Source organism: Emydura macquarii, unplaced genomic scaffold, assembly GCF_026122565.2.
Source record: "Emydura macquarii macquarii isolate MOO-44397 ecotype Brisbane River unplaced genomic scaffold, CSIRO-AGI_Emac_v2 contig_2676, whole genome shotgun sequence".
Lineage (NCBI taxonomy): Eukaryota > Metazoa > Chordata > Testudines > Chelidae > Emydura > Emydura macquarii.
Window position 1 is genome coordinate 32,607,221 of NW_027132813.1, and position 16,481 is coordinate 32,623,701.

At 40.5% G+C, this 16,481-nt stretch overlaps 1 protein-coding gene across 6 annotated transcripts in view; it reads right to left on the minus strand.

Annotated features, from left to right (window-relative positions):
* The window catches only part of RTN4 (reticulon 4), a 60,026-nt gene that overhangs the window by 11,512 nt on the left and 32,033 nt on the right, over positions 1–16,481 (minus strand). For 2 of the 6 annotated variants that reach the window (XM_067565161.1, XM_067565158.1), the window contains one exon: positions 1,408–1,615. In XM_067565161.1, the coding sequence (XP_067421262.1) occupies positions 1,408–1,615 (208 nt within the window). Of the gene's footprint in view, positions 1–1,407; positions 1,616–5,651; positions 5,737–6,501; positions 6,684–9,061; positions 9,285–14,964; positions 15,131–16,481 lie in introns of those variants that run through there. The other 4 variants (XM_067565162.1, XM_067565163.1, XM_067565159.1 and 1 more) reach the window with 4 other exon arrangements.

Genomic DNA, 16,481 nt, shown 5'->3' on the forward strand with positions numbered 1-16,481 from the left:
TGTATTGCTCTGCTGAATGCTGTCACAATTGCGAGTCTGTGTTTTTAATGTCTATAGCCACAGATGTATTTTTGCTGATCTGTCTGTCTGCACCGTAACATTGCCCCTTCTTCGAGTTTTCACCCACCCCAATTTAAAGGAACAGCTTATTGCAGTCAGTAGTTGCCTTCTAGGGGTGGACTGGCCACCTCTGTAAGCATTTGCAGACTGCAGATGAGGAGATTCCAAAAGGGAGGGCGAACTGACCCTGAGAGTCTCTTCCACTGGAAGTCTGAATCTGTCCCCATGGAGATGTTTAAAAAAAACCAAAAAACTACCACACATCAGTGTTATCTGGAAAATGAAACTGGCAATAATACACAAAAAGAAAAAAAAAGGCAGAAGAAGAAAACTAAACTCAGGAAATGAAAGAGGAGAAGAGAAGACTGGGCCATATTTTGGAAGGCAGACGAGGAAAGCAGTTGCTGGATGGCGTGGCTGGTTGTGAGAATAGGAAACGTGCACTCTTAATAATTACTTTAGAGATGTAAACTTCATGTTAAGGCATTAAAGACATAATTCTACAGTAAGGTGCACTACTATGGCTGCCCAAATTTCTACACCACATGAACTATGCCCACTCCACATCTTTGGGAGTGGGCATAGTTATTATTTAACAAGTTAATCATCTGTTTTCTTTGGGGATTTCAATGAACTCAGTCATCCAAGTCTTCAGAAATTACTCTAATTGTTTATAGTTTTCCTCATTAGAATTCAAGTTTTCAGATTTATGTACTGATCAGGTCATAATGAACCCGGATATTGCACCTAACAAATGGATTATAGTCCAACAAAATGGACTCATCTAGAATGCAGATGCATCATTACACATTCATGCTAGCATAGTAAGAGATAAGCATGCTATTAAGATTTCAGAAAGAGGTATATAACAAAACGTGAATAATTAGCAACGGGACATACCTCCTGCGGTACTTACTAATCTTTACCAAATGAGAAGTTCCTTTACAGGTATACAAGGATCACATTTTCAAAATAGTATATTACCTGATGTCAGTGCATGTTTGAAGTGCTCCATCAAGTACTAATGTGTAAGTCATTGAACCAAACTGAAACAAATATATAAAACTTGATGCTACTGGACTCTCTCTTGCCTTTTTGAAGAAATACACTATGCCAGACAGTCTTAATCCATTTTCCTTCCCATTTCTTGTGTCCATTCAATGACATTCTTTTGTGAAAAATCACAACTGTGTTTGAGAATAGCTTCAGTTGAGGGAGACAGACTGTACAGTATTCAGGCTGTTTAGGCTGCCATGCATCAGTGCGGTATACATTTTTAAATGCAGTTACCTGCATTTGTAGTGCGATTCCAACAAACATGTACTTGGTATTAAAGAAAAACCTCACCTAAATGGGTGGCCTTCTTCCGACTTTTGAATTGCCTGGATAACTCCCTTGTATATCCTGAAGCTGATCGTCACGGAAAGAAGGGCCAGCGCAATGTAAGCTGTCACACTCACAATGCTGAACACTGTTAACGAAAGCAGCAGGAACAAGCTGGCACCAAATACCACTCCTGTCTTCTTAATGTCTCGCCAGTAAAGGAGGTCAACAACTACAAGTCAAAAGGTAGGAAATTAGAATACAAGACCTCGTGCAGCCATACAACAAATGTGCATTTCTTTAATTTGAATATTAAAAAGTCTTAAATAATTGAACCCGATATCTCATTTCTAAATTATTAGAAATTTATGATTATAAACCATAAGCATTCTGGGATGAGTTAGAACGGATTTTGCACTGGACTCTGGACTGCTGGAATTATCCCACATGTATTTGCTAAAATTAAAGTACAGTTCTGTCCTGAAAAGAGACTACATCAAAATTAAATCTTACTCAATTAATCTGTTCTCTGTGAACATTCTGAGTTATTTCCGTGACAAGTTTTTACTGCTTTTTATTCCTGTAGCTCAGTGCACCCAACGCAGCAAGGAGATTTCGGCTTCTTCTTGAGGCTAATCAACAGAATTGTTGACTGAATTCAAAACCACAACAACTGTGTAAACCCAAGAGAGGCAAGTGCACAGGTGTCACTAAGGGCAGCATTTTAAGACAATGGGGTTGGTTACACAAAGGTAACTAACTGAAGGCATAATTAGGCTTGCATCACCTTTACTGCTGGTGATTATGTTGATGCAAAGTTAGTAAGAATCACAGAAATGTAGGGCTGGAAGGAACCTCAAGAGAATCCAGCTTGATTTCCAGTCAAGGATAATTTTGCAGGCCAATGGTCTGCAAAATGGTTTATTTGTAAACTGAGCATATTTTTTCTACATCTCTCTCAATGAGACAATCACCATAGAAAGCCATTTTTAGTGGTACTGTTCAGACTATAACTGCTGTTTGGGTAAATCTTTAGTCACTGGCTTAAAATAGCCATCCAAAGTTTCATCTTTCTGGGGCTGAGTCTGCTGCATTGTTAAGTGTCAGAGATCTTGGCTATGTCTAGTAAAACGGTAAAACTTTTGTCAGTCAGGGATGTAAAAAAACCATACCCCTGATCGACAGAAATGCCAGTGTGGACAGCACTATGGCAGCGGGAGACATTCTCCTGCCAACACAGCTATCACCACTTGTTGGCATAAGCAGCTACACAGGAGACCTTACAGCAGCGGTACAGTTGTGCCACTTAAGGTCTCTAGTGTAGACATAGCCTTAGTGAGAACCATCATTATGGCATACACAGCCATGCAGGGGTATCTGGTCTAATCTGTTTTTATACACTTCTCAATACTATGTGATAGGCAACTCAAAACTTACCCTGGATGTGTCCCGACTTCACAGCTGATTTCATTTGCAAAAAAATAGTTTCTCTTCCACATCAACCCCCTCCATCAATAAGTGATAATGTACAATTTATTAGATACAAAGCCCAATAAAAAAGGGTAAAAGAAAAAAGCCTTATTAGCATTATAAATAATGTTAGCTAATCAGGTGTTTATACAGTCTTTTCAAAATGTGAAGCACTATTATGTTTATTATCTGTTCTAAAACCACAGGGACATCAGTTTATCTGCCTGAATTTGGTTGTGTTACACTTTATGTGAGCTTAGCACTCGAACAGCATCTTGGATACCATAACAATTTTACCCTGCCTACAAAACAATCACAATCCAAAACAAATCCCTATAGTAATTCAGAACAAAATAAGCAGTTGGAACAACACTGGGTTGTGTATAATCTGATGGAAATTTCTATGCACTAGCTTTAAATAATTACATGCTGCCTTAGGGCCAGATCTTGCTAATTCCTGTGTACTCACATAACTTCACTATCATGAGTAATCCCATCAAAGTCAATAGAATTATTCATACAAGTGAAGTTATGAGCATGCATAAACATTTTTAGAACCGAAGCCTTCCTTTCAATACTATGAAACCATTTCAATACAAAGTTTGAACTGATCAGCTGGTGTTGGAAAGACAACTCTACGCTTTGAAACGTCTAAAAAATTGACAATGTTGGTAACTTTATATTTTTGATAACATTTAAGATTCAGATGGCTATTTCCCACAGTTTGTACCGAGAAAAGAACAACTCTGACTCCAATATTTATGCATTTTTTGTGGATAAGCTATTAACATACTGCCTCTGTTAACATTACCTGACAGCATCATTTCTATTTTCCATTTAACAAAGGAAAAAGCACACCAGAGCAAGCAAGTTTAAAAAAAAAAAAGGAGAATGGTGACATACATGGAAGTCAGGCCACAGGTTTCGAGCGTGCCTTCTGTACCAGCTACAACCCCAAAATTAGATGTTTTGGTTTAAATATATATATATATTATATGCCCACTAACGTGTCTCTAGTTAATTACCTGTATTAGCAGGATTAGTCTCTGAAAGACTGATCTGGTGTCATGGGCACAGTTAGGGTTTGTCCACACTGCAGCCTGGTAGAGAGACTTGTGCTAGTGGGCTTGAGAGCCTCCACTCCAGCCAGAGTCAGAATGTCCACACTGCTAATTTTGGTGCACTAGCTTGAGCCTTGCCAAGGTGGGTCTGTCTACCAGGCTGGGAGACTCACTCCTAGGTGCAGTGTAGATGTATCCTGATGGCCTGATCCAGCACCTACTGAAGTCAGTGCAAAGACTCCTATTGGTTTCAATGGGCTTTAGCCCATGCTCCAAATATCTACGAAGTTTAGGTATTTTCAACAGAACTTGTCACTTAAGTGTTTCTGAAAATCTCACCCTTTGCAAATATTTGGTTCAGTTATTTAAGCTAAATTGCTGTAAAAATGTTATGGTTACAAATCTACAGTCTACAGTATGGACTATGGTAGCATCATGGTGATATTTCATATTCTTTACAAATACTGTAGTTATAAGCTCTATTCCACCCCCCTTTCTATACAGTTCATTAAATGAGATGTTCTCTTCACTTTATTCTTGCCTTTTTTCTCCTCATATCGTAAACATGGTAAAATTCAGCAGAGTTTTGGATTATAAATATAGCCAAGAGTTCCATCATCATGATTTTTTTAATTTGAGGATCCGCATTAATACTGTGTTATTGTCTCTTTAGAGGGACAGTTTGTAACAGTGATAAAGAACTGCATCTGCACAGTTAAAATTATATTAAATGTCATGGCAATAATTCAGCCGTCATGAAAATCCCCAATAATATTCACTGAAAAGGGAGATATTCTAAAACCGGAGTAGTCCATGAGGGTCCATTTGTATACTGTCTTCCAAAAAACTAGAGATCTAGCTTCAAATACTTTGTGCACAAATGATTTTAGATTGAGGTGACCAATCTACTCCCTTTCTTCATTTGGACCTGGAACTGGATTTGCATTTTACATTTCCCCTACACACGCTCTGCTTTATCCCCTTCAAAATGAGAAGTACCATATAAGCCCCAGTGCTAATCCCACAAGTATATTGTTTCATTTTGAATTTTTAAAAAATGTTTACACTATTGCAATGTTGTAAAACAGCTACAGAATGGAATTGTGTCTTTTAGCCCAGGTGACTGATGAAGGGTGAAAGCTGCTTTAAATTCTTCCACACCTCCAAGAGAAGGTAATTTAGAAAATCCAAACTGTGTATTAGTGGAAACAGCCTGCTCGCTAGTATAGCCACAAAAGGTAAACATACTCAGGGATACCCCAAACAGTATTCTTCCTTATGCAAATTGGTTGCTTAAATTTACACTTGTGTAAACTATAATTTCAGCCCTTCAATGTAAGTATTCCAGGCCTATTCTAAAGCAAGTGCAGCTGCCTACATATGGTAAGCACGAATTGTCATCTGGCTCATCTAAAAATAGTACTGCTGGCATTGGTGCCTCACATGCAGAACTCATCCAATTACATTTTGCCTTTAAAGCAAATGCCGTGATAAGAGGCGGACAGAAAAGACTTCAGAGAATTCAGCAATCATAGGTTCTTATTTTTAAGGCTGAACAGTTTCAATAGCTGTTACTGTCAGAAAAGTAAGTGCTTATATATTTCACCTGAAAATCCTCTTTCAAAAAATAAACGAGCCACAAGAAACTGTTTTTGTCTTTTGAACAAATTAAAAGCCTCAGGATTCACAAGAGAGTTTTAAATTCATGTAAATATATTAACACAAAAAAGGACTAACCAATTTTGGCATCCATCTTGAGTTTGCCTGCATGCACCCAGATCTTGTACAGCTGACAAGCTAGAACCTTTTCACTTCCGGCTAGGGTATTTAAAGGTCAACTGATATACGCAACTGCCTGCCGTCTCACTACTACAGTTAGAAGCCTCACTGACTAACACAGAATGCTTTAAGCTTTCAGCCAATAGCTGTTTCTCCTGTAAGTCCTTGGAATGCAGTTAAAGCATTAAAAAAAAAAAAAACAAAGATCTTTGCAACTGACTAGGACAAGTAAGCACTCTACATCTAGTGTAAAAAAAGATTTCTAGTATAAAAAAGGGTCAAATAAAGTTTCTATTTAGAAAAAAGGAATGAACAAAGAAAGAACAAAATCAAGTCTCATTTAAGAGACTGAATATATGAATTAGGAAACATTTCTCAAGTACCCTCCTGTAATCTGACAATTAAGTTAAAATTCTTGATGACTGTTTCATTCAAATACCAATAAAAAAAGACTTACAGCTGCAGACAACTGCTTGACTTGACATTACAATTGCTGGTGTACAAAGACAGGAATCCATTAAGAAGTGTTGAACACCTGCAGCTTTAACAGGCATCTATAGCGTGGAATGTTTTTGTAAAATCAACCATCTACAGTACATTATTATATTACCTTATATGGGCAAATTCCTTTGAAGGTCTTATGTTAACCCTTACTATAGCACCATTTTCCAATCAGGCAAATTAAAACTTAAAAATATATAAATATATGACTGTAGTCTCCAAAATGTTGTTTTCTGCTTAAAAGACCACTAGAAAAAAAACGAAGTAAAAAATAAAGCTGTTTTTATTTAAACCAGGTGTATTCAAACTGGCTCTGGGGACCAACACAGGCTGAAGAACAAGTATGATGTGGGCTAGAAGCTTGGCCATCACACCCTCTATGTCAATTAGATTTTCTGGATACAAAGATCCTCTTTCTCCTTTATGCTTGGCTGCCTCATTCTGTTTCCAAGGAAGTACCACCCAGGCCTTCATAAATTGCAGCATCTTCTGTGAAAGAGCATTAGGCAGTCAAAGCCAAGAAGGAGCTATCAGCAGAGAGATCAAACTAGCTACAAACGAGAGGCAGGTAGGAATGAAGAAGCAGGACAGTGCCATTTCCTCTGTGGGCTAATTTACAGGAGTTTGCAGGTTACTGAGGACTGCAAATTAAAGAACCCTGCTTTAAATCCATATTTGCCAATAAAACCATTGACACAAAATTAAGCCAACCCAACAGTGACTGCAAGATAGTGGTGAGTTTTGAGACTACACCAAAAATAAACTGATCTCATTGTCCTTTCACTGAAATGAAAGCCTTCAGTCCAGTGCTCTTATATTTAAATTAAGGGATGGCTACATTAGCAAAATGTGTACATCGGTGATGGTCATAAGAGCATTAACCCTGAAACGTGTTATAACCTGATTTGGTCCTGGCTCTGAACCCATGACTCAATCATATAACCAAATCATGGTACATCTCTGACCTTCACAGTTCTGCAAGGATCTGTCTGTGTTACAATTACTACGATGTTGGCAGATCTGGCTACAATGCAGTTCCAATCTGTACTCCAGATTTTAATCTTTGTCCATAGTGGAAATTAAACATTAATGTTACAGATGGCGATTAAAGTCCCTTCTATACTGCAAGCTGGAACAGTGTTGTAACCAGAGCCCTGACTCAACTGTAATTGTAATGTAGACAGGCCCTAAAATGATTCAGTAACATAGTTGAAGTATGGCTTGGTCCAATCAACCACAAAACTCCACTGGTTGACCTCTAATCTTGTCTCATGTCCCATGATTAATTTTAAGCTTGTGTAAGTGGAATGACACTATAGGGGTATACTCAAATTATGTAGTGTAGACTGAACCTTCTACTAAGAGCTTATCTACACAGGGACATTCAGGAAAATTAATCCAAATTAACTGAAGATGTGAATTTGAGGTGGATTTGCTAAACTTCATTAAATCCCTGTGTGAACAATCTAATTCAGACTAAAAGTGAATTAACACCACTTTAATTCTGAACAGCACAGGGATTTAATGTGATTCAAAAAATCCTCTTCAAATTAACACATTTCAGATTAATTTTCCTGGATGTTCCCATGCAGACAAGCCCTAAGAAGCAGCATTAAACTCATAGACATTTGCTCTGAGAGCACTGTAAAGTCAAAGGGTCATATTTCTCTCCCAGAGGCCATTGCAGGGGCCAAAAGGAGGCAATCTGCCCTGCTCAGGGGCTGCCAGGAGCTGATTCAGCTCTAAAATGCACCACACTGCTGGCCCATGGAGCCACAATTATATTCAGGACATGCCTCCTCCTTTCCCTTATCCATTGCTTTCTTGTTCCTGCCCCAGCACACCATGTGGGACAGACTGCACAGAGGTGACTTTATGCCTGGCCTACAGGCCTGTTGCTCTGGTGGAGTTCGTGTTGTCCAGTCACGCATTTCTATACTAGCCTAAATTATATAAAAGGGCCACAGAGTAACATCAAATGTTTTAGTCTTTGGTCATTTGTCCAAAAAAGGGTTGTCCAGAGTAAGTGCCCAAAGAACACTAGAAGCCCACCATAATTCCTAGACTATTCCAAAGTTGGAAGGCAAATACTACCTGAAAAATATTTGCATTTATGAGCCAATGTAACAGCTCTTTCCCTCATTTCAATATGTATACAAACAAGAGGCACCTATCCCAAAGCCTCAGGCGCCCTGAACAATTACAAAATTAACGTTTTTTAAAAAATCACTTTTTGTTTTCCAACATCTAACTTAAGTTATAATTAGGACTCTGGTTTTCAGTAAAATGATAAGCCAAAAAGTCAAATTTCATGTGGCATAGATACAGAGGGCAGAAAGGTGTTCTCCCCCCACCCCTCGTTTGTTCATCCTAGCATTACTTCTTTAGAGAGTTTTATAAAAGAGACAAGGCTGACTGTGGGAAGTGATTTTAATAAATAAATAAATCAGAATTTTTGAGCATATGAATTTGTTATTCAGTTTAAGGGCTGGTCTACCCCAGTTTTTGTACCAATGTAACCCCCATCGGTTTAGAAAGCGAAATATTAAGCCAGTACAACCCCTGAGTGTGGATGCAGTTAGGCAAATTTATCTAAATAGACTATACAGGTGTAACTGCATTGGGACTGTACTGCTATACCTGTATCACCTACTAAACAGACAGGATTATAGTGGTACAAAAACTGTTTAGACTAGCCCTAAATTGAACAGAGTTTTATTAGCAAGTTCTAGTTTAAATTGGAAACCCCAGGTACAATGAAGCTTCTAAATGTTCTTTAGTTTTAAATTTGATTTTTCAAGGCAAACAAGCTTTAAAACAAACTGGTATTTATTTAAAAAAAAAAAAAAAAAAAAGCAAGCAGGTGGGTATGTCGAAAGGTATATTTATTTTGGGACCAGACTAGTGGTCTAATCAGTTTCTGGACTTTGCCCCACATTTCACAGACCAGCAGAGCCTGGAATACGAGGGAAGAGCAGGATAGAAACGTGTGTCCTCTCTGAAGTGAGATATCTGTATCTCCTGTAGCAAACCTTATCATGAACAGCACTAACAGGCTTCAAGAACTTTATCCGGTCCTTGCATGGAGACCTAAAACCAATGACACAGGACGTGTAGTTGAAAAAGCAGAGTAAAATAGAAGTGATTTGTCAACCTGCTTTTCCCAGCTCACTTTGTCTCCCCCTATTGATTTGTACGTGCTGCCCACGCTCTACCTGAAGCCACACTCCTGCGTCAGGTGTGTCATCCATAGCAAGGTGGTGAAGCACCGCTCTTGGGAGGCCTGAAAGGACCATATCCCTCCACCCACATTCACACCTGCTCATGCTACCCGGAGATCTCCCCTCAAGCCCATGTAAGGAGACTGTGCTGAAAATGTACATCTTGATTCGTTATGTAAAAGAATGACTTTACATCTAGAATTTTTTTTTAAAAAAACCAAATGTGTGCGTTTGGCAGTTTTTTGTTTTTTTAAGGCCTTTTCTACCCACAAAAATGACTATATTAGTATAAAGAATGCAGTACAACTTCCCCAGTGTGGATGCAGTAATATCAGTGTAAGAGTGCTTACACTGGTATAGCAGCTTGTGCCGTACAGGAAGCGAAATAAGGCATCCTGTGTCCAGTTGCACCAGTATAACTATTTATGACAGATTCCCCAAACTGTGGGGCTCGCCCCGGAGAAACATTTGGGGGTGCGCGGCAGGACCCAGGCCAGCCCCTATGGGGGCAGGGAGGAAGCACCACCCAGCCCTGCTTAGGCTTTAGCTCCACACCCAACCGCCGCCAGGCTGTGGCCCTGCCTCTACCCTCAGTCCCCATTCCACTTCCGGACCCAGAGCAGCCCCCTAGCCTCAGCCCCTGCACCTGACTGGTGTCCCGGCTGTCGCTCTGCTCCTGGGCCCGACAGCAATTCTGTTGCCGGCCCTGTTCGAGGCCCCAGACCTGCCTCCACCTACAGCCCCGGCATTAGCCCCTGGCTCCCAGACCAGTCCCAGCCCCAGCCCCAAGCCCCACCCTGGCCCCATTCCTGGCCTTGGCTCCTGGGGGGACAGCACAGACAGGGGCAAGGAGGGTACCACACAAAAAGTTTGGGGACCACTGATTTAGGAGGCAAGGAAGGGAAAAAGTGTGAACACCAGACCTAAATTAACTTTACTGATGGAACACCATTCCCTTTACACAGCATTGCTAATTTTCATTATTTTAGTGCAAATCTCATAATATTTTTTTTAGAGACCCATATTCTGGAATGATTACATGAGTATCTCAGCATTCATTTAATAAAAAGGGATGGGGAGAGGAAGGAAACAGTAAGTTTCTCATGACTGCAGAGAAAAATTTAAAAACATGGTCTGGGAGTCCCCTGAAGACTCAACACCCTAAAGGCAAATTAAAAAACAAAAAACAAAACTTTTTAAATTGTCAATTTTTTTTTGACCTGACACATGGGGTTTTGAATGCTTGAGGTTGGCAATAGTGTTTACTATATAACAAACATTGCAAACGATACTAATAAGGATTTTCCATACTTTAAAAATGTAGAACCTGTAACAGAAGGCTTAAAAACTGAAAGTTATCATCTAACTGAAGGTTTTTTCCACCCCATCACTATCTGCTGTACACACACGTGCACAGATGGTTATTGTGGGGGTATCTCATGGATGTGAGGTAGCTGGCATATACTGGGGTGGGGAGGGGGGGGACAACCGAAAACCTATATGAACTTGGAAAGCCAGTTATAAAAATATACTCCTGGAGGAATTTTGTGCCACTATGCAAGCACAGAATTAATGTCCCCTGCAGATATTTGCCTTCCTCACAGCACCCTGACCAAGGGGCCAGGTGAGGTACAGAACAGGATACGGGGAGGCACAGTGGGGCACATAGGATTGCTGGGGGGTGTCACAGACTGGGGTTGAGAAGCAGAGGCAATGTGTGAGGGAGCACGTGGGGTCACGTGCCCCCCAGATTTTTGACAGGGTTTGCCACCCCACTCAGTCACATGGTGTGGCCCCGTCTCCTTCCTGCATAGCAGCTGCCAACACCCTGCTGAGAGAGAAAGGAGCAACAGCTGGGAGCTGCAGGGCGGGGCAGCTGCTTTCCATGAGGGGAGACAGAGTAAGGAGGTGGTGGTAGAGGAGCATGACTCGAACTGTTCTGGGGATGGCTGGACATTTAAATTATCCCCCCCACCACCCTCACTATCAGTAGGTACAGGTCACCTCTGTTCCAAAGGGCTAGGCAGTGGTGCCCAAATGTTTCCTGTCGGCCCCTTTCTTACCAGTAATGGAATCTGTCTGTTCCCCCCGTCCTGCCCCATTACTGCACAGCCAAGGCTTCCTCAGAAGAGGAGCTTGGGCTGAAGGCAAAGCTGGGGTCAGAACTGGGGATCTGAGGAGCTGGGGCTAGAGGCAGAGCTGACCAGGGGACAGACAGGGAATGAGGGCAGAGGGTGGCCGGGGCCAGAAGTGGAGTCACAGCTGGGATCTGTGGTCAGGAGCCATGGCCGGGGCCGTGACTCCCCCTCCCCCCTGTGGGCTGGCCAACATGAGCCAGGGGCTGAATGGGAGTGGGGGTGCAGTGACACATGGAGACAGGTGGGGATGCATGGCCATATGAGGGAAGGAGGGTGAAGGCCACATGGGGATAGGGACAGGTATACCTGACTGAATGGGTCAGCCAGCATCTGCATGGGTGAGGGCCCCCAACTCCGTAACAAACCTCTCCCCCCCCAAAAAAAACTGTTTCATACTTCTTCTACCCACACCTAACAACACCCCAGGTTCACTTTCAGGCTCCTTTCTCAGCAATACTTCCCTCTCCCTCAGCTCTCCATTACCCAACTCCCCACAAGCCTTTGCACTGCTTCTGAGGGATGCGGGAAATACGTTTAGTTTAAATGAATTATTTACTCAACGTTTTGTATTAATATGCCTAGTAAGGAATCTATTTGTCAAAAAACATTTCCTGAATCTTTTTGTTGTCTGTATTGTCACAGAAATTCTTGCTGACAGGCATTTTGAAAAAAATTATCAAAATAATTTAAACTGGCGTGATATATTGTGTTATTTTGACAAATAAAATATGCAGAATTTTGCAGAATTTTTAAATATTGTGAGCAGAATTTTTAATTTTTTGGTGCAGAATTCCCTCAGAAGTAAAAGATAGTCAAACTCTGGACATACCAATATCAAACTTAACAGGGCAACTTCGAGGAATTATTTATTTGAGTGTATAGATTATTAAATCTAAAAAAGCTTATCAATCAGATTTTTGTCCTAAGCTCACACATACAAATAGGACTTAAATTCTTATGCTCAAAAGTACCTAAAAATGATCCACAGAGATGCAGAAGAGTGAACATGGATTGGTGGTTACCGGGACAAAGGTCACACTATTTTAAGCCTAGCTATTTATTTATTTAAAACTCTTGTTGATCATGCTGGCAAACTCTGAAATTTAGTCATAAAAAAAGTTTATTTGTGATGCTGTATGAGAGTTTGTAAACAGTCAATATTTTAAAGCAATCTAAATAGACAATAAAAGTAGAAAGTCTGCTATATTATGTCAACCTAACTAGGTCAGCATCTACACTAGAATGCTGCTTCCGCCAAAGTAAGCGTCCTGCTACACTGACATAACTCCACTTCCACCAGAGGAACAGCACTTATGCTGGTGTAGTTAGGGCTAAGCAGTTGGCTGGCATTCTCTTCAATTTCAGTCTCCCAGGACTCTCAGCTGGAACTGTGAAATTGACAAGAAAGGCTCCTTGTTGTGAAATTAAGCCCCTGGCAGGGCTCACAGATTGGGGTCTCCAGCTGTGAGCCCAGCACCTGCCTGACAGCCAGGGGTGGGGTGGGAGGGGAGGGGAGGGAGCTGTGAGCCAGATGTGCCCAATTTCACAGCAGGGAGCCTACCAGCCTTTCTTGTCAATTTCATGGCTCCAGTTGTGAGCCCCACACTGCTGCTCTTAGCCAGAAGCAGCCGTGAAATTGACAAGAAAGTCTGGTAGGCTCAGCACTGTGAAATTGAGCCCTGCACTGGGCTCACAGCTCCAGCTGTCATCCCGGGGTGATGGGGGCCTCCAGCTGTAAGCTCTGCAGGGCTGTCAGTGCCCCACAATATCCCACTTCAGTTGGTGCAAGTGCTCCTGGTGAGGACACGCACCACCAGCAGAAGTAGGGGACACCAACACCTGATTAAATTACTGTGGTGACTGTAAATTGACCTAAATTAAGTTGACCTAATTTTGTAGTGTAGACAAGCCCTCAGATACCAGAGAACATGCTTCAAGGAGAAAATCTGGGATATATACCTTAATATATTCAAATTTGCTTTCACCAAACAAGGACGCTCCATCAGAGAAGTTGATCACATCATGGAATACGTCACCCAAATACCTCGAGAGAACCTGCTTCAATACAGTAATAAACCCTCTCCAACTGCAGAACCCTCTCTAGTTGCAGAACCCATACAGCGTATCAAACAATTAGAACCCATACTTGATAGGGCCCCCATCCTGAAATAAATCTTTCCTGAACCCCCACTTCAGGCTTCAAACAACCCCCACTTCATCATCAGAAGCAGGCTCCCCACAGATCAGGATATACCAACTCAAAGTGGCACCAGACCCTGCCAGAACCACAGATGCAAAACCTGTAGATATATTTCCACTGCTATGATCATCCACACCTTTCATAACACAACTTTCAACATCCATGGAGCCTAGATGTGCCTGTCAAAACACCTGGTGTGTACCTCATCCAGTGCTCTAAATGCCCCAACAACAACTGTGTGGGTGAAACCAGACAATCACTACACCCCTGAATGAATTCACCCAGAAAAACGATAAAAGACAAAAACCACCATGTCACCTGTGGATGAACACTTTTCACAAATATATTTTTTGTCTCTATTTGACCTTTCAGTTCTAATGCTCAAAGGCAACCTGCACAACACTTTCAAAAAACAAGCCTGGGAGCTTAAATTCATAGCTTTGCTAGACACTAAAAACATGGACTGAACAGAGATAGTGGATGTATGGTTTATTACAATAATCTACAGCCCGTTTAACTTCCCATGCCCCAGCTTCCCCCTCCCCCGCCTTTCTCCCCTATGTCTGGAGACATGTTAATAGGCCATTTCATTTTGAATGGTCCCTTGAATGTGTGTTAACTACTTAGGCTAACCAACATGTTCCATCTAGCCTTTAGCTGCAGCACTGAGTACATTTCCCAGACCCGAAAAAGAGCTCTGTGTAAGCTCGAAAGCTTGTCAATAAAAGGTATTACCTCATCCACCTTGAATTTCTAATATCCTGGGACCAACACGGCATAGAATGCACTTGACAGACACTCTTAGCCCTATTAGTTTACCAATTTGATTACATTAACAATTGACAGTACTTAATTTTGAAAGCAACACACTGGCTAAAACTAGGGCTGCTTTGACATTTGTGCAGTACATACTGAAGCTAGCTATTCTGTGCTGTGCTACGTAGGACTGCAAAAATCTAACCAGTTAACAGACTTGCAGAGTGCCAGAGAAGCTATTTTTCTGTTTTAGATAATTTGTATTACTCTGTGTTGTTCATCATTTATTCCTTTTATCCTAGACCTTTAGCATTTTTCAATACTTCACCATTATGTCTTACACCTTTAGATATATATTTTCAGTAAAAAAAAAATCTAGGCTACAAGTCTCATTTACTGAAAAACAAACCACAGAATGTTTACCTTAAACAAAATATTAAATAAATAGCAAATACCCTTATCTTTCCAATTGCTCGGCTGACTGTCCATCTCTCCTCACAGGATCTACCCTCCAGCCGTGATTATTAATTATGCATACCAATAGAATAGCTGCAACTGAAATCTACACTCTGAGATATGAAACATCAGTTTCCCCAGAGGTCTGCAGTCTTGTCTGCTGCACAACTGCAGCAGGACTTAAGTCACATGACTGTCTTCTGGGTGTGGAGGAGACTGACGCAGTGCAATCTGTAACTAGGGTACTAATACTTCAGCACTAATTCTTCAGATCAATCTCCTTACTGTAGCAACCATTTCCTTGCTGCTAGTACCACATAGAACAAAGGGAATGGGGAAGCTAGGAAAATAAATCATCTATACAAAGAAAATCAGCTGTCCTACAAACTAGCTAGGCTGCACTTGAAATGTAACAATACTAGCACATTACAGGGGCTTTTGCAACAAGGCTAAATTACCTCAATCTTGCTTTTATAATATATAAAATTATATAATTATATATAAGGTTATATAATTCATGCTCATAGCAAGAATTCACCAGACAAGATCAAAATAGTTTGCTCATGAAAAAATGGCAAGGTAAAAGTTTAAATTTACATTTCTATAAAATTTGTCATTCCCTCCCTGCACCTATGCAGATGTCTGACACAGTTTACTTGAAAGTAAAATGACTGAAGTTTATATATATATATATATATATATATATATATATATAAATATAACCTTAATTTTTTTTGTCAACTATGTATTTTATTTTCCTCGGGAGAAAAAAAAAAATTTATCATTCCGTCACACCTCTAATCAAGTAGTTAAAAAGCTCATGAAGAGACTGAAGGAAATTTCAATACCAGAAATACCTCCCAACAGCCTTAATCCTTAAAAACAGCCTTGACTCACTGTTTATTCATCTTAATGCAAAAGTATTACAGTAGAAAGGTTTTTCCTACCAAACATACAGTCTTACAGCCGCTTATTTTACCAGCATGCAGAGTTGCTTGTGATTTTATCATATTTTGAGTTATTCTTAAAGCCCCCAATCCTGGAATCACAAATCTGAACTTTCACTTTAAAATATGAGTAAGTTTCTAGTCCTAATGGACATGGAGAAAAGTTTAAAAACATGACAAATATAATCTAAAGGCTCAAAATCCAGAAGAACCCCAAATATTTTTAAAATCTCATGATATTTTTGGGCCTAATTAATGACTTCTGAATATCTGGGTTTGTCAACATGGAACATGCCAAAAAGTTCCCTAGCGCTGTCTAGAATCATAGCCAAGACTTGTTGTGCCATATTATAAAAACAAACCAGAAAGAGAAGTTCACAAGTTTATATCAAAGTGTGCTCTGGTGGCTGGTACTAACTTAGTGAGGCCCTACTTGAATTGCAGGAAGATTGTCATAAAATTGCAGATGAGTTGCAGAAAAGCCATAGAAAATTGTGGTAAAGTAATAACAGACCTTATTAATTTCAGTGACAAAGTCCATTATTACTCTTCCATGATTTTCTGCTGTA